Source organism: Galleria mellonella, unplaced genomic scaffold (assembly GCF_026898425.1).
Source record: "Galleria mellonella isolate WM207_F2 unplaced genomic scaffold, CSIRO_AGI_GalMel_v1 utg33, whole genome shotgun sequence".
Lineage (NCBI taxonomy): Eukaryota > Metazoa > Arthropoda > Insecta > Lepidoptera > Pyralidae > Galleria > Galleria mellonella.
The window spans coordinates 9,813,190-9,834,837 of record NW_026442079.1 but is presented as its reverse complement, the minus strand read 5'-3'; the positions used below and the strand labels follow the sequence as shown (position 1 = coordinate 9,834,837).

The window sequence follows — 21,648 nt, the reverse complement described above, 5'->3', positions numbered from 1 at the left end:
CACCAACACTCATGTATGGAAGCGAATCGTGGGTATGGCAGAAGAAGCATGAAAGTAAGATAAATGCTGTACAGATGAGAGCTTTGAGAAGTATGTGTGGTATTACTTTAAAAGATAGAGTAAGAAACAGTGTGATCAGAGAGAAGTGTGGACTGAAAGTCGATGTAGTGACCAAAATCGAAAAAGGAATGTTGCGTTGGTTTGGTCATTTGGAGAGGATGGATGAAAGAAGAATTACGAAAGAGATTTATCGAGCAAGAATGAATGGAGATGTCGGTAGGGGCCGCCCTAGACGGACGTATGTCGACCAAATAGGCGACGTGCTGAAGAAGGGCCAAATTAAAAGTACCCGTAACCGACGAGCGTGTATGACAAGATTGATGAATGTGGAAGAAGCGAAAGAGGTTTGTTTGAATCGAAGCATTTGGCGTTCCATTGTTTCTGCCTACCCTAATGGGAGACAGGCGTGACAGATATGTATGTATGTATGTATTTAAGATATTTATGACAGTTGGACGGACTGATAAAATTGGATTCTATCGCTGGATTGCAATTATACTCAATGTTTTACAGTCAATCATTGATTACTAGTTTTATTTCGCAACTACGCTCGCATAAATCACCACATAAAGTATCCTATATGCTCAGTTAAGAAATAAAGTACTCATGTACCGAATTTTATTTAAATCTATTACGTAGTTTTTATATGAGAGAATAACAAACATCCATTCAATTATCGTTACAAACTTTCGCATTTATTATATTAAATAGGATAGAGGCTAGTGGCAACATTGCTAGCAGTACCGGTCTCCCTAATAACTATTGTTACTCTACAGATTTGTAACAATGGGCTAACTGACCTAATTTCATTTTCATCTATCATCTTTCAGCTTCACTGGTGTTCCGCCAGCGTATACTGATAATGCAGGCGATGTTATCATCATTGGCGTATTTATGACAATTTTCCAAGGAGGACTTAGTCCTTTAAAAAAGGTCCATATATACCTATTCTTAGACATTTAAAAAAGGATAAATTAGATACATTTCATAAATGTTATTGAAAAATTATAAACTTGTAAAATGTACCTATGACTTGTTACGTTTTAAGAAATCGTAAATAAAAAGATCAATTTATACTAAACTAAATAAATGTTTCTTTGTATTAAACTTAAATTTATTATTTGTAAGGTATTCGTATATAAGAATGAATTCGCTCTTTTAAGATAAAAACATTAATTTTAACAAATTCAAAACCATGCCACAAAAAAAGGAATTTAATAAGTTTTGATATTAAGTGAGAGGAAATAATAAAGATAATTTTTATATCACTAAATGCTAATAAATATCAGATACTATGACAAATACATTTGAAAACTTGCTATATTTGCTCCAAAGTTCTATTAAATGTTCTTTATACCTAAAGATTGTTCGTAGATTATTCTCTTAAATTGCCGAATTTTTTCGATTTAGCCTAAATGACAACTGTTCGCCAATCGTTTTAGGTCACCCCGTCACCCTACTAGATAGCCTAAAAAGCGAAAAGTCACCTAACCTAGCAACACTGCTTAATTTTTACAACAAAAAGGTTGTGTTAAAAAAATGACAATTTGTCATTGTCAATGTCAGTATTTGACAATCTTTGACGTCCAATGTCTATTTCCAAGCTCAATGGGTACATTTTGTTAATTTTCTTTGTGAATTATAGGCTTTTCATAAATATTTAAATTTATTTTCGAGTTCGCAAGTCATGCTTTATCTAAAAAATCTAAAATAATGTATGCTAAAACTGTGATTTTTATAGAATTAAATATCGTGAATTATATTGTGTTTTATGACAAATGTGGTGATAAAATATAATGAGGTCGATCGGTGTCTTTAAAAAATTTTTTATAATGGCTGTCTTTTTATGTATTATTCTCTCAATATTGGTTTGGTCAAATCTTGGTATTCTAAGGTATGTCTTATAACTAATGTATATATTTTAATGGGGTATTGCCAGTATTAAAAAGTGTCTAAGCATATTAAAATTGCACTTCTAATAACAAATTTTTGTAATTGTGAAATATATTGTAATTTCTATATAGGTATCTGTTTTTTTCCTTACATTATCCATTATTCAACTTTTCTGATCCTTATCCTAAATTCCGTCGTCCAAAACTCCCTTTACTAAAATACTCTTTCCCATACTTTGTTTTTGGAGGATGCACTTTGTGCCATGCCATATGAAGAGAGAAAAAAATTACAAGTTTTTATTGCTGTACAATTATTGTCCCTAACCCCTATTGTAAGAGATTAATGGGGGTAACAACCCTTAACATAATTATTTTCAGTAGCTATTAAAGACATATTAATGAAATTTTAATTGTACTTGAGTATTCTTAAGTTAATTATTATATTAATATTATAAAAAGATTTTGTTGTTTGTTTGTATTTGATAAACTTAAAAAGTACTCATTGTAAAATTATTATTTTACTTATAGTAAACTACATTATCGGTGTGTAACATAGGATATATATTTTTTCGAAAATCCAATTAGAGTATACTCTTAATGGTACTATGGGTACTTAGAAAAATTTTGATGAATTTTATAATGTCGCATTAACCCCACTTTTATGCACCCATCGGATATGGCTTCTCAAGTGGATCAACTTTAGCCATGTGACATTTTTTATTTCATTTCTGAGTTATACAGGACCAAACATTTTGGACTACTGTAACACGGGAACAGGGATGAGTTAAATATATGACAATTGAAGTAAACATAACTAACAATGTTTCATAATTACATTATATTTTAATACAAAAATATTGCCTTTCTATTATCAAAATTAACAAGAGTTGCTATATCCTACATAATGTTTAACATAATTAGCGATGTTATTAATTTGGCACATTAAACTCACATTATTTGCATTAACATTAATTAACATAATATCAGCACTTACTCCCAGCTAAAGTAACAAAATGAAACGAAGAAAGAATATTCATTGCCAGTTGCCATGTTGATATTTATGCATAGAAAGGTATCACAGGAAAAAACGGAGTAGAATTCTTTTGTATTAGATAATTCTTTCCTATGATATTAGTAAATAAAATATCATGTACTTATGATTATGGTAACCCTCACCAACTAGCCTCATCTTTGTTAATAATTGTAATGTTTTTTTGCTATAATAATGTGGCCAACAACCAAAATAGTACAAGACAATAGAAATTAAGAATTAAACATAAGATAGGTATACATACTAAGATTTTATGTATTTTCTTTATATGAAGTGAAGAAAGTTGGTAATTTTTTATCAAATTTAAAAAACACCATACCAGGGCTTGTGTTGTATAACAGTTGAAAAAATAGTCAAATTGATTCAGTACTTTAATAGTTTAATTATTCTTGCCGACAAACAAAAACAATTATTTTTTTATACCATGAAGGTGGCAAACAAGCTTACAGCCCATCTGATGGTAAACGGTCACGGCAGCCTATGTACACCTGTAACACTATGCGTGTCACGTGCATGTTACTGATTCTGATAAAAACCTTAATACACACACTTTTTGAAGAATCCTAGGAAAAAACAGTAGGGAGCTCATTTCACAATCTGAGTGTTTGTAGGAGAAAACTTCTTTAAAACTGTACTAAATAATATCTGAAATATCTAAAAACCTTCGATGACTTTGCCTTTGCCCGCATGTAAAAGTTAATATTGAATAAAGTAATGTATTCTTCAATAATTATTGTGAACCATACTGAATTGTATCAGCCGTTAATTGTGAAATCATAGTGTATTATAATTAAATTATGTACTAAATAGAAACCCCAATTGAATATGTGATATTTCTTTCAGTTTTGATAATATAGATATCAAAAGCATTCCAGTGAAAAATAAAATATGCTATGTCAATTACAATGATGAAAGGAATCATATGAACAACAAGACAGAATTAAAAATGATATATTATGTAACACCTACTTATCCAAGGCCAGAACAAGTTCCTGAACTAACTAGGCTTGCTCACACTTTGATGCATGTGCCTCAAATACATTGGATAATTGCTGATGATCAACCACTATGCTCAGAACAAGTCTTGAATATTCTAAAGTAAGTCATAATTTTCGTGTTCTTCTATATATATATATATATATATATATATATATATATATATATATATATATATATATATATATATATATATATATATATATATATATATATATATATATATATATATATATATATATATATATATATAGTACATACACATACATAGAATATATATTAAAGTAATAAAATATAGGATAATATTATACCACATTTTAGCAATAAATTTTACTTATTAATTCATAATATTTCTTAAATTACTAAGTTAGTGAGGCAGTTTTATTAAACAGTAATATATGTTACAATATTTTATAAAAGAATCATCTTTTATAGTCCAGTGATATCAGTTATCTCTAAAATTTTTATTTTTTATTTTTATTGTTTTATATACACACAAATAATTTCTCATAGTGTTTTTTTTTTAGTTCTCTGCTATCAAGAACAACATTATATTTTCCAATTCACAGTTACAACCTCATTGTGCTTATAAATAATTAATTCTATCATGCTAATATTATAAATTAACAATAACATATTATATGAAAAATAAATAAAGAAAGTTTGTAAAGATGTTCATTACATAATCACACTTAAATCGCTAAACGGATTAGAAATAAATTTAGTGCTTGATTAGGTTTTATTACAACTTAATTCATAAAATACACTGAATCTTATTAACCCGAGCAAACCCGCTGGTATATAGCTATTATCAAATAAACCTTAACATATGTTTTTTTTTCATAATTACAGACGATCACGTCTACCCTTCACTCATCTCTCTAGTCCTAAGCCATATCTATATAAAGGAGGAAATTTTCCCCGAGGTGTAGCCAATCGACGTGCAGCAGTCTCTTGGCTCCGCGACAATGTGCAGGATGGCGTACTATATTTTGGAGATGACGATAACACTGTAGATTTGCAATTGTTTGATGAAATTAGGAATACTAAGAAAGTATCTATGTTTCCAGTAGGATTAATTGGAGGATTTGGTGTATCAACTCCTATAGTTAATAATGGAAAGGTAATTAATAATTTTATTGTGATGAAATAGTAGCTTATTTTTGCTTTATTAGAATAGGCCACCGCTTCCTTACCCATGGACTTTGTAAGAGTCGACTAAGGAAAGGCGAGTGATGGGCAGCAGCGTTCCTTTTAAAACATCTCTATAAGCCTAACTGCGGTGACCAACCCGTCTACCAAGCGTGGCAACATCTGGAAAAACTGCCCTTATGGGGAAGGCTTATGTTCAGCAGTGGACAGTTGACAGCGATTCTCTAATTAAATCAAAAAGTGATAAAAAAGAAAATTATACATGCCTTTAAAATATTTTCTTTTGTTTGTAGATGTAACATAAGTATAAAAATACTTGTAGTACAATTGCTCTTCTCATAAACTTTATATACGAATTTTAATTCCTATTAAAAATATAATATCCAAGTCCTTTTAGAATATGATTCTTGAGGGAATAATCCTTACTAATATTGTGAAAATGGATAAACTCAAAAAATACTCAACTAATTTTAATAATTCTTTCACCTATAGAATGTTACATTATCAGCAAGTAACATGGACTATATGTTATTTTCGTAAATAATCGTACGAAGTTGGACTGAATCGGATATTAAATTTAAAATTACGTTTTTCTTTAAACGTTGTTATTATTAAAATACAGTAATATCATACTTAAAGTAAGCAATGAAAGTTATTCTTTGTAGCTGTAGAGACAAAGATCATATTGTGCTGTGGCATCTCTGTACTAAGAATTTATACTAATTACACTTAGATTTGTTTTTTTATTTCAAATGCTAAATAATTTAAAAATATGTTTTTTCAACTGCCTTAACACGTCGCATTCCATATTGATTCCTTATTAATTGTTGAATGTATGCCATTTCAGGTCATCGGTTTCTTTGACTCATGGCCGGGATCTAGAAAATTTCCTGTGGACATGGCCGGCTTCGCTGTCAACATAGAATTCTTGAAACCTTCAGCTAATATGCCATACATCGCCGGCCACGAAGAGGACCGGTTCCTGGTTAGTTTAGGTTTAAAAATGGAAGACATCGAACCTTTAGCTGAAAATTGTTCTAAAATACTTGTCTGGCACACAAGAACAGTTAAATATAAGAAGCCTACATTAAAAGTTAATATAGATAAATTAGATAATAAAAAGTACCCCAATTTTGTCCATTTGCTTAAAGAAACGTCCAGGTTAGGGATGGCAAATCTGGACCCTAGTACTGGTACGAAGGTATTTGTGACACGTGATCGTCGAACTTACGATAAACTGCCAGGCTTGCATTAAACTTTTTTAAATTGAATTCTGTTTGTAATTAACATTAAGTATTTTGAACAAAGAACAACAAAAATTTTACCCCGATTGGCGGGAAATGTTATTATTGTATTTTTATATTATAAAGTATTATTTATTGAATTGACAAAGAAAATTTTTCTTATTAACAGTTGATTACTCTGGACGTATTTTATTATTTGATAAATATTATCATGTATTTTAAGCTCTGTCGTGTTTAGCTACCAAAAAACCTATAAGACAGAATATACGACAATCGTTTACAATATTTTGCAATTGTTTGTTATAGAAATTAAAAAAATAATTACAATATAAAAGTTGCAAATTGAAAGCTATTTTTTTTATTGTATTTGCTAACGGAGAGCTCGGAAACTACTACAAAGACAAGCGATCAAAGGGTTAATAGTTCAAGCTTATGTATTTTTTTTTTTTCATTATTTTTTATACTCAGAAGAACTTAAGTTTGTAGAACAATACAATATTGTTTTCTAAGACAGGACATTGAATTGCTTTATTTTAAACAATAATAAGTAATTTTATTTTACTCAATACAATTTAAAATAACAAATATATTTGGCTCTTACTATATGAGGCGCCATTATATTCTTTATTTAACTGATTATTGATATATTTAGATATTTTTTACGTATTAATAATACGTGTAATATATACAAAAAATTATTTCCTTTTTATATTTGTATGAATGATAATTGATTTCTTTCAATCACGTCTTTTTTTTTTATACAACTTAGAATGGCAAACAAGCTGACGGCCCACCTGATGGAAAGTGGTAACCGTCGCCTATAGAGTTCAGAGTTACTACCATCCATGATTGAATAACTGACATAATCTCTTCGAATATTACCATTTACCAAAGAGTAGAACCATTAAGTATATAATAATTTTCCTATAGTATATTTAATTTTCACATTATTATGTGTTCATTTATTAATTTTGTGTTACTTTTTAAAAAATTGATTTAAAATTGTATAATTTGGACTTAAATCTATTATAAATTTAGTTAAGATAATTTTGATATTGACTATAAAATCTCTGTGGTATAAAATTAAAGTTTTAGGTGTAGGTAGAATTGACCCCGTTGTCGTTCTTTATTGGTTGTTCGAGCAAGTTCAAAAATTTTATATAAATTTGTATATATATATATAATGTACTATAGTAGTCTAAAAATTAGCTAAGTTAACATCAGCAATAATAATAAGCGATATACTTATTAAACAATTTAGATCTTAATAAATTAGCACTCAATTGAAAGTGATCTGGTTTTTGTGCCTAAACATTTGCGTGTAAATAAAAAAAAAATAATTATGTTCAATGCTCTTTAAACTTAGCATAGTTTGTAGTAGATAGTAATCTCTTAATAAAATATAAAAAGTCATTGTGATACACTAAATACGCAGATTTTAAATAAATTTTCACAATATTTAAGGGGTTGTTATGATATAAAAAAATCTCTAGGTCTAAATAAATACACATCTTGTTGAGATTCTTTAGGTAACTAAACTTTCGTGGCTCTTACGGCGACAAAAAAGTTTTATACATATAAATATGGATTGATAATCCGTAAAAATAAATGGTGAATTTTTATATTAGAGAGAGACTTTGTACAATAGTCGTCTATTTGGTTATCTCTGTCTCGCTTTTGTCCCTGCCCTTTGCTGTGCCGTACAGCTGTGCTTCGGATTGAAAAGTGGAATATGGTAGTGAAACTATAAGGTATGCGGAGACAATATCTTAATCCTCAGGAATTGCATTATATGTTCACGTTACGAGAGACGATTTTAACTTTCCATCAAGTAGCTGTCTCCTGAATTGCGACTCTATGTTATAAAAAAACTTCTTATATGAGGAATGTAATTTATTCTAGCAGATCTTAAGTATCTAAATATACATACCACTTTGGTATCAAATAAAATTGAAAAAAGAAATCTTACTGGTAACAGGGGATTTTCAATCCAACACTACGCGTAACGTCTTTCGACCACATTATAAGTTGTAAATGTAAAATTAAAATTTATGTTACTTTATTAAGACAGTGATTAGAAAAATAATTTCCGATTTAGAATAAAGTGCCAAAGGTCTCTAACCGCACAATGACTGTAGTAGTAGATATACTTAAATTGCAATAAATGGTACCAATTAATTGATAGGAAAATTGAAACAAAAACTTGGTGAAAACTTCTTAGTAGACGTATAACTTAGGAATTATGCGAAAGAAACACGAAAGACTATTGCGTCAGTGATAGCTATTTAAGTATTGCTCCATATTGACTGTATTTGTTTTCATGCAAATTGCCTTATCTCTGCAATAATCGTCTATGTATTTGATTAAAAATTTGTTCTTTGTTATAGTTTTATATTGGGAAGTATGACATATGTTACCATTGAACTTTGAAATTAGAGTTTAATACCAATGGCCTAATTATCATACGTTTACTGTATGCTGTGAATGATACTAATTAGTTATTAGGAAATCATAAATACAAAGTGTATAGCTGGCACCTGACCTATTTAATTTGAATGGAATGTAATAACGCAATTGACCATTTGTATCAACGATCGAGGCGAAACCAAAAAGACTTCACTAATAACAGACGCTTGGCTCTCACATAAATAGTGGTTGAGAATAGGTATTAAGATTTTCTGTTAGTCAAGTTTAATCTGGTTTTTGGTACTTGGCATGTTTAGTAAGTAATATCATTATAATATTTTATTAATCAGTGCATAAAATCACTGCATTATTTTATGCAGTGATTTATTTTATTATTTATAAAGTAAAAAAGATTTATAGAGTATGTATTTAATTATTTCAAAATTAAGACAACCTGAGATTATTACCAATTATGCCAAGTATAAAAAAAGAATCTAGCCACTACATCGTCATCATTTGCAAAACTAATTCACAAATGCGCGTATGATCTCCCATTAGGCGGCCTATGACCCGTGCTTATATTTACCGCTTTTCGGGGGGTCTTGACAACTGGCAAAAGATTCCAATTTTAAATATGTTTATTTACACTGCCGTTGCACCCGCGAGATAGAGCGAGACAGCGCGATTGGCGCCATTTCATCATTTACACTGTAAACTGATTCTGATTATTATCAATAAACTTTATTTATTAATAAACTTTTACTATTAAAAGAATGGTAAAGATATATAGATATGGTTTCATTTGATATTTATATTCTATAGTGTTTGAATTTAGTAATTAACTTGAAGTCTGTTTCTTCGCAATTTTCTCACGATGTGTTACTATTTAAATAATTATATAAAAAGGTATGAATTTTGCAGATTATTATTTAATATCCACACGTAGGTACTTAAATTAATAATTTAAGATTTTGTTCTACAAAAATTGCAATATATTGCTTGTACTCACTATAAATTTGACTACATAACGGAAACGTTAATGTATATGAGTGTCCTGAAGTTTGCATGATTAATCTTTTTATTTTTACACAAATTTCATATATATATATTCTCCAAATTGATACGATTTCCTTTAATCACAAATTAGTGTCTGATTTTACTATGTTTTATATGTAACCACTACGCTGACGACGGAAAAACGCCCTTCTTCAACTTTTACCTTCATTGGTATATTCTATAAATCTATATATTTCTATCTATGATATAAAAATATCAAAATACTGTTATATTTGATAAAAATTTATTCAAATACACATAAGGACATTAGAAATTTTTATGTTGTGCTCTGATTACTTCTCTTCTGAACTGGTTGTGATGATGCCATTTTTAATCGACAGAATTAATTCCCCTGTAGTGTTTCAAACTAATGTTGTTTGTGGAACATAATTTTAAATTATTCAATCATCAATTCCTTCAAGGAAAGGTGCTAGTAGATATTCCATGGTGCTTTTTAAATTTCATCAGCAAATTGCAAAAGCATTTCCGCTGTTAGTCCCGGCTGGTTCCTTAGACGCCCATGTAATACCTCACGTTGCAGGCGTCCATATATTAAGGTAACCATTTAATATAGGTACAGCATTAAATAGCAAAAAAAAATAGAAACATTCAAACCAGTAGTTGTAACTTTTTTTGTAAAACTACTGTTTTATTTTACTGAATTAGGTGTTCTTTTATGGAAAACTGTATCACTGGTTAATTATTTTGTTTAATTTCGCTGTCATTAGTATGCGTTAGGCTGCCAAGATTTGAAGATTGACTGCTATCATTTTTAGAAGAGCTTCTACTAAAAATAATGATAATCAATCCTCAAATATATGATAATGCCTCGTTTAGAGGTAAATGACGTGTCCCAACATATGCGTACACTGAATAACGGTCGGAAACTGAAGGAAAGGTCGTAGAACTTCTACTAATAATAATAGTAGTCAATTTTCCAATGTTGGTAGACGTCCGCACAAACAAAATAATTGTAGTTAACTATTGTTTTAGTCTGTCGTCTAATTTACCTTATCTATTTTATTAAAAATAGAGCGTTTTTATCACAATACATAAACACATAAATATATTACGCCAATAGGGCATATTATCTCATATTATTGATTTCTCGTCCTCTAATTAACTTCACGACATGTTATTTTACAACATGTGAAACAAAATTATATTTAAACTAGATTGACTTATATTGTTTAAGTGAACAATTGATGTAAGTAGGTAACTTACGACTAGTACTTGTGATGAAAAACTGTGAACTTTAATTAAGATTATTCTAAAATGTAAAGCGCAATCGTGTTTGTTAATATAAGACGGAATAAAATTTAATACCTATCTTGATATTTATTATTATTTTTATTTATAATTAATACAATAACATAATAAAGTATTTAATTTTATATCTTACATTTTGACCTTGGTTGCTTATATTCTATTATTCCTAGCTTGTATAAGTAAACACCTTTTTTAAGTACCTATAATTTACTTGTGATGAACAACTGTGAACTTTAATTGCTATGCGTAAAGCACATTCCTGTTTGATAATGTAAAATGGAATAAAAGGCAATATCATAATAAACATTATTTTTATTTACGATAACAATAAAGTCCATAATAACCTTGTATGCTCACATGTATGTGTATTTAATACCTTATTATATTCCATTCTTTTATTTTTTTTGATAGTTAAATGTTTTGTAATTAGTTGTATCTGCAGCTTTATCCACGTGACAGGAACAAAAATTATCCCAAGTTTTTCTTCAAGCTAAATATCTACTACGTGTATAAATATCACGATCATTGGTTGGTCACTGACACTGACTCACCAAGAGGTAACCGACAAACTTACTTTTATATTTATAATTTATTAGCTTTTACACGCGACTTCTTCCACCTGACTAGGATAAGAAGTAACCTATATTCTTCTCCATCCCATATAGTATGTTCCTGTACCAAATTTCATAGAGATTGGTTAAGCCGTTAAGACGCTAGTTTTTAGTTAGTAAAGAAGCAAACTTATCCATACTTGCACATTTATAATATTAGCAAAGGATTATTTGTGTAAATATTAATTATGGTATTTCTTTATTAGGTAAGAAATAAGAATAAAGAAAAAAGATACTAAAGTTGACTACGAAGTCCGTACAGTAGTTTTTAAACAGCTATCAAAAATAAAAGAATGGGAAGAATATTATAAGGTGGGTTTATATAATCCATTAGTTTATTTGCCAAGTATTTCCTTGAGTTTAGCTTTGTATACTGGTAGCTCCACCCCGTCCCAGTGGAACTTGACTTTGTCGAAGAACCTGAAAAATAGTAGTATATAGTTTTTTATACAAGTCATAATGAAGTCTTACACATGAAACTGAAAACGTTCATATCTCAGAATAAAGTTTCAAAATAACGATGATTGAAACTTAAATTGTTTCAAACGATATAAATCTCAAAAGGTGAAAGAAAGATTTATATCCTTAGAAAATCAAAAATATGAGACATGTTATTCGTTTCGGCGATACAAAAAATATATAATAGTATGTTATATACAATTTTTTTGTATCGCGGAAAGTAAGGAAGAAGCAATGGTCGTACGAAATCAAGTGAGGAGATCTATGATACTAAAAATCCTAATACAAAATCGTTATTTTGATACTAGTATGTTTTGAGCGTAAACCTTATATACTAAAAATATAATACAAGTTTCACTATAATTTCCTATGTCGATTTGTTGGTAACAAAATTGATAACGTTTGCGCAACTACTCACCTAACTTGTAATTCAGCCAATACTTTTTTCTCAAGATCAGTCAGACCGTTGTCCAATACCTCTATACTGTCAACCAATTGCTCCACGTTAAAGAAACCGCAGATATTAGTGTCAATATCGGGCTGATTGAGGGTGTACCAAGTTGCAATGCGTGCTAGTTCTACGTTCTGCGCCTGTAACAAAATTTCAATTATTAAAAATGTTCACCCTCCAAATCCGTATCTGGCGTAATTTTTTTTATACAGTGTTAACATGATATAATAATCTACCAGTAATACCTGGCGGGGTACCAGTGAGGAATGATAGGTAAGAATGAAGTCAGTTAGCCTATCAGTTGGCCCAGTGATGAATTTCTAGGGTGATCACGTGGAAGTCAAGCTGCCATTTCTAGTAATAGAGCTGTTAAACCCTTTAATAATCTAATTGTTATTTTATACATTAGCTTCGTTTTCCAGATGTAATATTTGTACTCCAACTGCATTCTTCCTCAAATGTGTTTTATGAAGTCGATGGATGCAGGTGATTTAGCGCAGTTCCTTGTAATAATCCATTAGGTAAACTTATCATCAGTCATTAAGGATAATAAATGTCTGAGATGATAATACAACGGTTTCATGTTTTAATAGCTTATCCTTACTTTTACGGTACTTACCTTACAATATTCGGAAGCTTTCTTACAGATAGCTTTAATGTCATCACTAGCTGGATGCCATGGCTGGGGTCCCTTATTAGAGAGCAATCCCATACCAGTCGCCGCTGCATTTATTACTCCAATGCCTTTGCTCTAAAAAGTAAGTATTTAGAAATATAAGTACCTTATATAATAAGCTTTGAGACTATTTCTCCACAAGTTTTTCGAATTTCAATTACTATTTGAATGGATACGAGTAGTATAGAAGGTATGGGTTTAACCTATCTCGCTTTTATATTACTTCTAAAATTATTTTTTATTAATACTTTATGGTCTTAAAAATTATAAATAGAATTTTATAATAAGTCTTAACAGTCTTCATACCTTTCTTAACAAAAATGATAGGTTTTTATTTAGTGGACGAATATTATACAAATTTTGTGCACAATATGTTATAAGTTCTGTCACAAGTATTTCAGGTTTCCAGAGCGGATATTCCAGTACCTACGCTAAAATTACTCACTGATGAAAGTATTTATTAGGTAGTTTACACCAACGAAAACAAACGTTAGATATTCCGACCTTCAATTGTTTAGGTCAACGTCAATGGTAAAATAATTAGACCAACAGAACGGAAGATCGGATTAATTATATACTGCATGGAGCTAGTACAAAAAATAACTTTAAACCATCACCTTAAAGTACTTGGTGTAATTCTGCAACCGATTATCTATGAGCGTTGACTTTGCATAAGACAACACCGAAGATATTTTCACGTCCGATTCCTCAACTATCTCTTTCATCAGATCGATATCATAATCGGCTATACCTATATATCTGGCTTTGCCATCTCTTACTGCCTTTTCTAAAACAGGCAACGTTTCTTTCAATATTATCGAGGTGTCTGGAGCAAACGTCGGATCGTGAACCTGTAAAAATAAAATAAATAAAACATATTCATTTCATCGCATGTTTTTCTAGTACCTAAAACGTAAAAGTGGATTTCGATCAAATGATTCAATCAACATTCTCCCCGGGAAAGGAGAGGCATTAGTCTTTCAATTTTTGTTAAGTGGAAACTTGATAGCAGTCGGTGTAAGATCTAGCTTTCGTTCTGTACTTTTTATACCTTTAGTCTAAATCCACTTTTGTAATAAATAATTTGCCGTTGTAATTTCATAGATAAGTCATGCAAGTAATAAGACAGTTGCTATGGGCTTGATTAAATATAATTATCCACCAATTCAGTAGGTTATTAGTGATAACTAATAAAACAAATAGACTCATTCTTACATAATATTCCTATATTATTAGTTTTTTGTTCACGTAGATCTCTGAAGTAGGAAAACGAACGAATTACACTACTTCTAAATGGTATATCATAAATAAAACACATGTCTGTTTTTAAAATAGACTTTCAAGAAAATAATACTGAAAACTGCATCCAATTTGATGCAGTAGTTTTTGCATGATGCCAGAACAAAAATACAGAAAGACATACAAAATTTTTAAAAATATTGTTTTGGAATTTATTAGTCTAATTAAGACACCTCTTATTATTTTTTTTTTAAATATCTTCCATGTATACACATAATTTAGTTACAGTTTTGTTACATTACTTACAATTAGATTCTCTAAAAATAGAAGAAGATTGAAACATGTATGGAGGGATTGTATTGAATATCCGCGTCAGTGTACGCTATTACGAGCTAATGGACCCAGATCACTAAATTACTTGTAGGTCAGCTAGTTCTTGACTTCTAACCTGAATTAAGTCCACATAATCCAATCCAAGGAGATTCAGCGTGTTGTCCACACTAAATTCGGTTTTTTCTGCACTGAAATCAAACATTTTTTCTGTCTCCTTTTCATACCGTCCGACTTTACTGCCGATGAAATATGTCTCTCTGGGGACACCTTGGAGCGCCTATAAATTATATGGCATTTTAGAATCTGGAAAAATATATGAGAACGGAAGCAGCTGGGGTAAGCTTTTGTTCATAGGTCATCAAAATCATCTAGAATAAGATATTTTCAGCTAAGTACCTATATATGAATGTATATGTGTAGTCATTCGTAACATTTATAATGACTAACATTTACAAGCAGACTATTTATTATTACATATGTTTTATCGTAACATTTGTGGAATAGTACCACAGACGATACCTAAATATATCTAGATATAGATAACACAAGTGTAAGATTCACACATTGATATCTAATATCTTACTGATTGATATTTTTATCTTTCCAATAGATCTTTTTTCTATGATTTTTCTATGATTGTTATTTGAGTGAGTTTGATATCAAGCTACATAACATAATAAAAGTTTAAGTTATTATAAACCATAAACAGTAAACATGTAAGGCATAAAAACATATAATCTCCGAAATATAAAGTTAAAAGGAAGTTTTAAAAATTTTGATGCTGCCTGACCTTTTATCTGTCAGCCAATTACAGCTTAACTAGCTGTAACTGCAATTGTATGGTGCTTACGTAATTATTATTCAATTGTTACGGAGAGACATGACATCTTAATCCTCGGAAATGGCGAATTATGAAAGGTACCATGCGCGTCATAGTGTACTCTGTGATGCCCGTGATGTTGTTTACTTCTATAGGTGGTAATTACCACTTTCCATCAGGTGGACCGTCAGCTTATTCATGAAGACTGAGATGTTATACCTATGTACAGTGTAATTTATTATTACATGTATAATAATGGTTATTAGATATGACAATTACCTATTATTACTATAAATACCTATTATTAGATATAAAAATAACCTTTCCAATAGTCCTCTCGGAGCTACCTTGACCGTACCATGGGCCTGTTTCTATGTAGTTTATACCACGTTTGAGAGACTCCTTTATTAATTGCAAACTCCTGTTTTCATCGAATGTTCTGAAAGAATTTTGGGTGACTAAATAAACTTTATTGCAATTACGCGAACACGCGTCGCGCAAACTTGTAATGCGCTGTATGAAAAACACGGAGTTTTAGCTACAGAACACTGTTCTATATATAATACATGGCGGTACGTCGCGTAAAACATTGACCTTATATGTATGAATTTGTTGTTAAAAAATATATTGCTTTATATTTATACCTTTAACATTTACACCCGTTTCTGTTAAGCGTTTAGAAAGTAGCTTGTTACTATTATTAAAATTATTGATGCATTATAGGAGCCTAAGCAACCGAGAAAAAAACCTCCCCAAGGGGGAGGTCTTTTTTCAGCAATGGACAGTAAGACTGATATCATCAACCGAGAACCTGTTGATCAAGATAGGCAAAATCTAATTTTGAAAACTCTCAAAGAGCATTTTTTTTAATTACATATTACAATTATGACGATAAAATCATGCCGTGTCGTGCTACGGTACATTAATAAAGTGTGTATGGGCATGTTAATAGCGGCGACATCGATAGTAGGCAAAGATGTTCTCATTGACATTACATAATAATTTTCAATTTTTTTTATACTATAAAGATGGCAAACGAGCCTATACAGTTTATCTGATGGTAAATATTCACTGTAGCCCTAAGAATAATGCTATAAACGCTTGCAACAATAGAGGACATGTGCCTTGTCAATCCTAAAGAAACCTATATATTTTTTTGACGATAAAATTGTGCCGTGACATGCTTTAACATGCACGAGCGTTCATAAAACGAGTAGTGTCTGTATGACAGCGCAGAGAATAGCCCGGTATGTTTCCATTGATGTGACGTGTTCGTATACATATGACAACATTGTCGTGACCATAACGTCATATGGTACTGTACTGTATCGAACTATTTAATATGCCCATATGTACAATAATGATATCGTCATAGTCGTAGAATACTGACGGATCTATACATTTAATATTTGTCAGATCCGTCAGTATTCTACGACTATGACAATATGGGGCCTGTAATCAGAGGGCCTACCATGAAATTAAATTCCGAAATTTCGGACTCAATTTCGTGTTTTTGTTTATACCAAAATCGGATCGATAAATGGAGTTTAACATTTCGTTCATCATACATCCTATCATAAAAGTCCAAAGGAACAATATTTTAACATATTTAATATTTCCAAATGGCATGTATTACGTAATTTTAACATCAAATTTCTGTTTCGTTTGACTAAGAAATTTCGAAAAACATTTCATGGTAGGCCCCCTGTATCGCGTGCTATAGACAACGATACAGGCGGCAAACATGTTTCAATTTCAAATCTCGCGGCTTCTCGCGAATTGCTACGATGATTCCAGGTCATTCTTATTCCGATAACATTGACAACAATAATTATTCACAGGCACGGAGTTGTGCATCTTCACTGATTTTGGCTGTTTGTAGCTTATAAATAAATATTTCCTGTGATAGATATGGTAGGTAATATTATGATTTTATCAATCTGTCTCCCGTCTGAACAATTATTTTAGTTCACAAAATGCAAAAATCATCGTAATCTATATATGTGGGAACTAGTAGAACTTTAACAACTTAATTTTCAAATTGATAGTATATATATATATATATATATATATATATATATATATATATATATATATATATATATATATATATATATATATATATATATATATATATATATATATATCAATGTCTAGTAATAAACTTAGTATAAAAAAATAAATATATCATCTACATCTAAAGATATGACATGGGGACTTATACTGTAGTAAATACTTTAAAAAATAAAAGCCATACATTTTATTAATGTAATAATGTACAGTGTACAGGTTATCTTTCAATACGCTACAGGTAAACTATCTATACTGTGACACATAGACAGTAGGTAAATAAAAATAATATTTTCCTACCCATATATGTTGGCAAATGCCGCTCCACCTAGGCTGATATGGGAGACCTTGAGTCCCGTAGCACCGAGTTCATTATATCTCATTGCGATAAATTTTGTTTACAGACACTTAAACTTTTCTATACGTATTAAATTGAACACGATGTATACTTACGCCTTTCTAGTAAAGACTGATAAATAAAGTGTACTCTGTGCTTTTGTTCATTGTGTATTGTAGATTATATATAAATTGACAATAGAGACTACTGTAGAATTTTTTATACTGGATAAATCCAATTAAGGAAACATAGCTCGAGTTTTGTTAGTATCTAAATTTCCTACTTACATATTTAAATATCTATTACGCAAATATATTATACATATATTACGCAAATTAGTCATTCTTAATTCGAGGTGCACCTGAAATGGCCAAGTGGACCATTTGAGTAGTAAAGGTGTATGATTAATGCAAATACGGACCTAAGTCGCATTACTTATCTAGAGGAAGGGACCATTAAAAATGGGCTATTATAGCTCCATTACTAATAACATTCCCAATCAGGTCGACCTCCACACGGTTACCGCTGTAAATCATCTAGTTAATTCTTGTCGAATTCGTCAGAACGGGCTAACTGGCTTAATTCGTTCTTTGAAAAAAAAAAAGCCGCATAACTTTAAAAATCCCTGATTGATAGCTAACAAACTTATCACAATAAAATTTATATCTGCAAACATCGATGTGCACAATTTTCCAGATAGGTATGTAGTACCTTTTCTTTATTTAGATAATTGAAAATAATAATTAATAACCACAAAAGAGTAAGGGCCTATTTCTTCTAAACAATGTAATAAAATAAGGAATTTTTTAAGACCTTAAACATAGCATACATAACATCAGAAAACTACCAGAGATATAATGCAGGTGCACTGTTTTTTAATGGCAACACTTTTTGCTGATTCGGTTCAAAAGATTGTCTCCTATTGGTTTAATTACAGTAACTATTTTTTCAGATACAATGTAAATAAACGTTTGTACATATTGTTTGTTAAAAAATTTGTTGTTTTGAAAAGTAATTTTACTTCTAACAGATATTAAATAATTATAATAACGTCATAGATCAAGTCTTGCGAGACACTTCATCTATCTGATTATGGGCTGAAAATGCAGAGATGATAAATTCGAAAATTTAAGTTGCTTTCGAACTACTAAATGAAATAAATTACGATACGTGGAAAAAGTAGAGGTCATACTTATCAAAGTAAAGTCTTACTTTCACATGCCAATCATTAAATGATGTTGATGAAGGAAAGGATATAATAATTTCACCTTTCAAGTAGTAAAGTTATACAAAAGTTGAGAAGCTGTAAAGAAAATTATTGAAAAAGCTATTACATAAGATAATGAAAAATAGCGAATCTGACAGAGTTTGCGTAAATGAATTCTATTTGATTTGATGGACTAAGCATGGGCAACATTAACAAATACCTATTAAGCATAATGTTACTATACAGTTTCTGCCTACCCTAATGGGAGACAGGCGTGACAGATATGTATGTATGTATGTTACTATACAGTCTGCTCGATTTATATAAGAACTTTAGAATGGCAATCGAACTCCCGAGACAAACTTCCGTGCTTCCAAAAAATTAAATCGAACATTTTGGAAAAGAAAGAAACTAGTGGAAATAAACATGAACAAATGTCATGTCAATTTCAATAAAAAATCGAATAGTAATAAAATTTGACAATTGTCATAAAAATAGATACAAAACAATGATTGTTGGTTCAATAAAAATATAAAAAATAAAACGTAAATTTATATTGCATATTCATGTCACGCTATAGAAAATAAAAACGATTATGTATTAATAATAGCTACACATCTCACACGAATAACGTTAAAACCCTATTCGTGTCCATGAATGAAGAAAAAGAAATAGAACACTTAAGTTTACCTAGAATAAAACAGAAAAAAATGAATGGTAGAGGTAGAAAGATAAGGATTAATGAAGACAAAATTTAAACACATTAAATTTCCGGCATATAGGGTAACAGTTGTCAACTAATTTGATATCTGTAGTACGAATTACTGAAAAAGGCTACAACGTATTTTTTTACAAAAGACAAAACAATTATTAAAAACCCAATAAGAAAATCAATAATTACAGCAAGGAAAGAAAATAAACTATACAATATAGATACCAATTTAAACACAAATTATAAAGTAAATCAAGTCTATAGAGAAGAATCAAAATAAATATAATACAGTATTGTCAACGGCGAAAGCCGAGTTCGTGACTTTAAAATTTAGAAAATGGATAAATAACTAAATCTATGTACGAAAAATTGATTTTAGTTATTATAGACAAAAAGAAGTTATTATTTGTAACAACAACCAATCAGGACAACAGTTGGCAATAAACCCTCTTATTAGTGTGAAATCAAAGCATAGTGATATCCGTCAATATTTTATAAGGGATAAGATGTAACTTTAATGTGCAACAAAGTGTGTGCCAGTTTTCTCCTTAGCAACAGACGGCATGATAGCCAATATCTTTAAAAATCCTTATTTCGCTTTAAATATTAATATTATCGTCAAGAGTTTGAACTCCCACAGCAGGTAGATACTATTCTTGAGAAGGAGTATAAAAACAAGAAAATCGTATATAACCATATATCTTTTGATCAATAAATTAAAAAAATAAAATTCAATTCACTTGTTAAAAAATATTCTTTGTAATATCATAATAACATTTTAAGTTTAAAACAATATTTAATAATTAGTTTCCCTGAAGACCCCATAGTATTTCTTCTTTTACTGTTATCTATTGTCAAAACTTAGAATTGTTCATAAAGAACATTAGAAGTCACGTGTACGTGGTTTTACACTTTATATTACTGGTAACACCACTAAATGTTACCAGCAAATGTCAGTTGTTTTGGCTGTCATGTTGCGTCTGTCACACTGATTCACAATTGGTATTTTTTTCATCCGCATCGCAGTCTTGCTCAGTTCAGTTCGGTATTAGTAAAGTCTATTGAAACTGTAATTTCGTGTTACAGAAGTTTATAAAAATTGATTAAAATATTAATAATAAAGATTTTATTTATGGAAATGATGTAAAATGTGAATATTGATAAAAGGAAATCTAACTTTTGTAATGTAAGTACTGACTCTACGAGAAATAAATAGTATTTAATATTGTTTACATGACTTGAGACTCGTAGTGAATATTTTTTTCTATAACGCTTTGTGCTTGTTTTTGTTTGTCTTTTGTTTAGCATTGTGTTCTTTAAGAAATTTATAAAACTATTAATAGTAATTCATGTAACATGGTATGCGGTATTCTAAATACAAAATTTGTAGAGACAAGTTCATACAAAAATATTTTCAATAATTGTTGAATAACAACTATTATGAGTAATATTGTATATAATGTGAGTAAATCCGATATTAATAATTTTAACAAAAATTTAAACAATTGGTGTATAAACATGCTACTACATAAATATATAGTGCATACAAATATAATTGAGTTAGGTGTACATAAATCATATGTAGACCATAGGGTCCTAATGAAATA

At 30.0% G+C, this 21,648-nt stretch overlaps 3 protein-coding genes across 3 annotated transcripts in view; 2 read left to right on the top strand and 1 right to left on the bottom strand.

Moving 5' to 3' along the window:
- Positions 1-1,626: 1,626 nt before the first annotated feature.
- On the top strand, positions 1,627-11,725 carry LOC113519457 (galactosylgalactosylxylosylprotein 3-beta-glucuronosyltransferase S-like). The gene is made up of 4 exons (XM_026904579.3): positions 1,627-1,954; positions 3,847-4,101; positions 4,852-5,122; positions 5,999-11,725. Exons 1-4 carry the CDS (start codon positions 1,857-1,859, stop codon positions 6,404-6,406), a joined length of 1,032 nt encoding a protein of 343 aa, XP_026760380.1. The 5' UTR covers positions 1,627-1,856; the 3' UTR covers positions 6,407-11,725.
- LOC113518337 (uncharacterized) lies at positions 11,421-18,264 on the bottom strand. Its single transcript, XM_026903214.3, has 7 exons — positions 18,086-18,264; positions 16,037-16,154; positions 15,011-15,172; positions 13,941-14,174; positions 13,267-13,398; positions 12,615-12,787; positions 11,421-12,157 (listed from the first exon to the last, which is right to left on the bottom strand). The coding sequence occupies exons 1-7, from the start codon at positions 18,166-18,168 to the stop codon at positions 12,073-12,075; spliced, it is 987 nt and encodes a 328-aa protein (XP_026759015.1). The 5' UTR covers positions 18,169-18,264; the 3' UTR covers positions 11,421-12,072.
- A 2,769-nt stretch (positions 18,265-21,033) lies between these two features.
- Positions 21,034-21,648, top strand: part of LOC113519092 (alpha-mannosidase 2) — a 79,656-nt gene continuing 79,041 nt past the window's right edge. The window contains exon 1 of the mRNA XM_026904153.3: positions 21,034-21,227. The gene's annotated coding sequence lies outside the window, so the exon portion shown is untranslated. The remainder of the gene's footprint in view (positions 21,228-21,648) is intronic.

Bases quoted from the DNA above. Each gene is read 5' to 3' on its own strand.
- LOC113519457 (XM_026904579.3), top strand. From the start codon at position 1,857: ATGAGGTCGATCGGTGTCTTTAAAAAATTTTTTATAATGGCTGTCTTT. The intron at 1,955-3,846 runs GTATGTCTTATA...TATTTCTTTCAG, and splicing joins TCAAATCTTGGTATTCTAAG to TTTTGATAATATAGATATCA. The intron at 4,102-4,851 runs GTAAGTCATAAT...TCATAATTACAG, and splicing joins CAAGTCTTGAATATTCTAAA to ACGATCACGTCTACCCTTCA.
- LOC113518337 (XM_026903214.3), bottom strand. From the start codon at position 18,168: ATGAGATATAATGAACTCGGTGCTACGGGACTCAAGGTCTCCCATATC. The intron at 16,155-18,085 runs GTAGGAAAATAT...AAATTCTTTCAG, and splicing joins GCATTTGCCAACATATATGG to AACATTCGATGAAAACAGGA. The intron at 15,173-16,036 runs GTTATTTTTATA...TATAATTTATAG, and splicing joins CCGAGAGGACTATTGGAAAG to GCGCTCCAAGGTGTCCCCAG.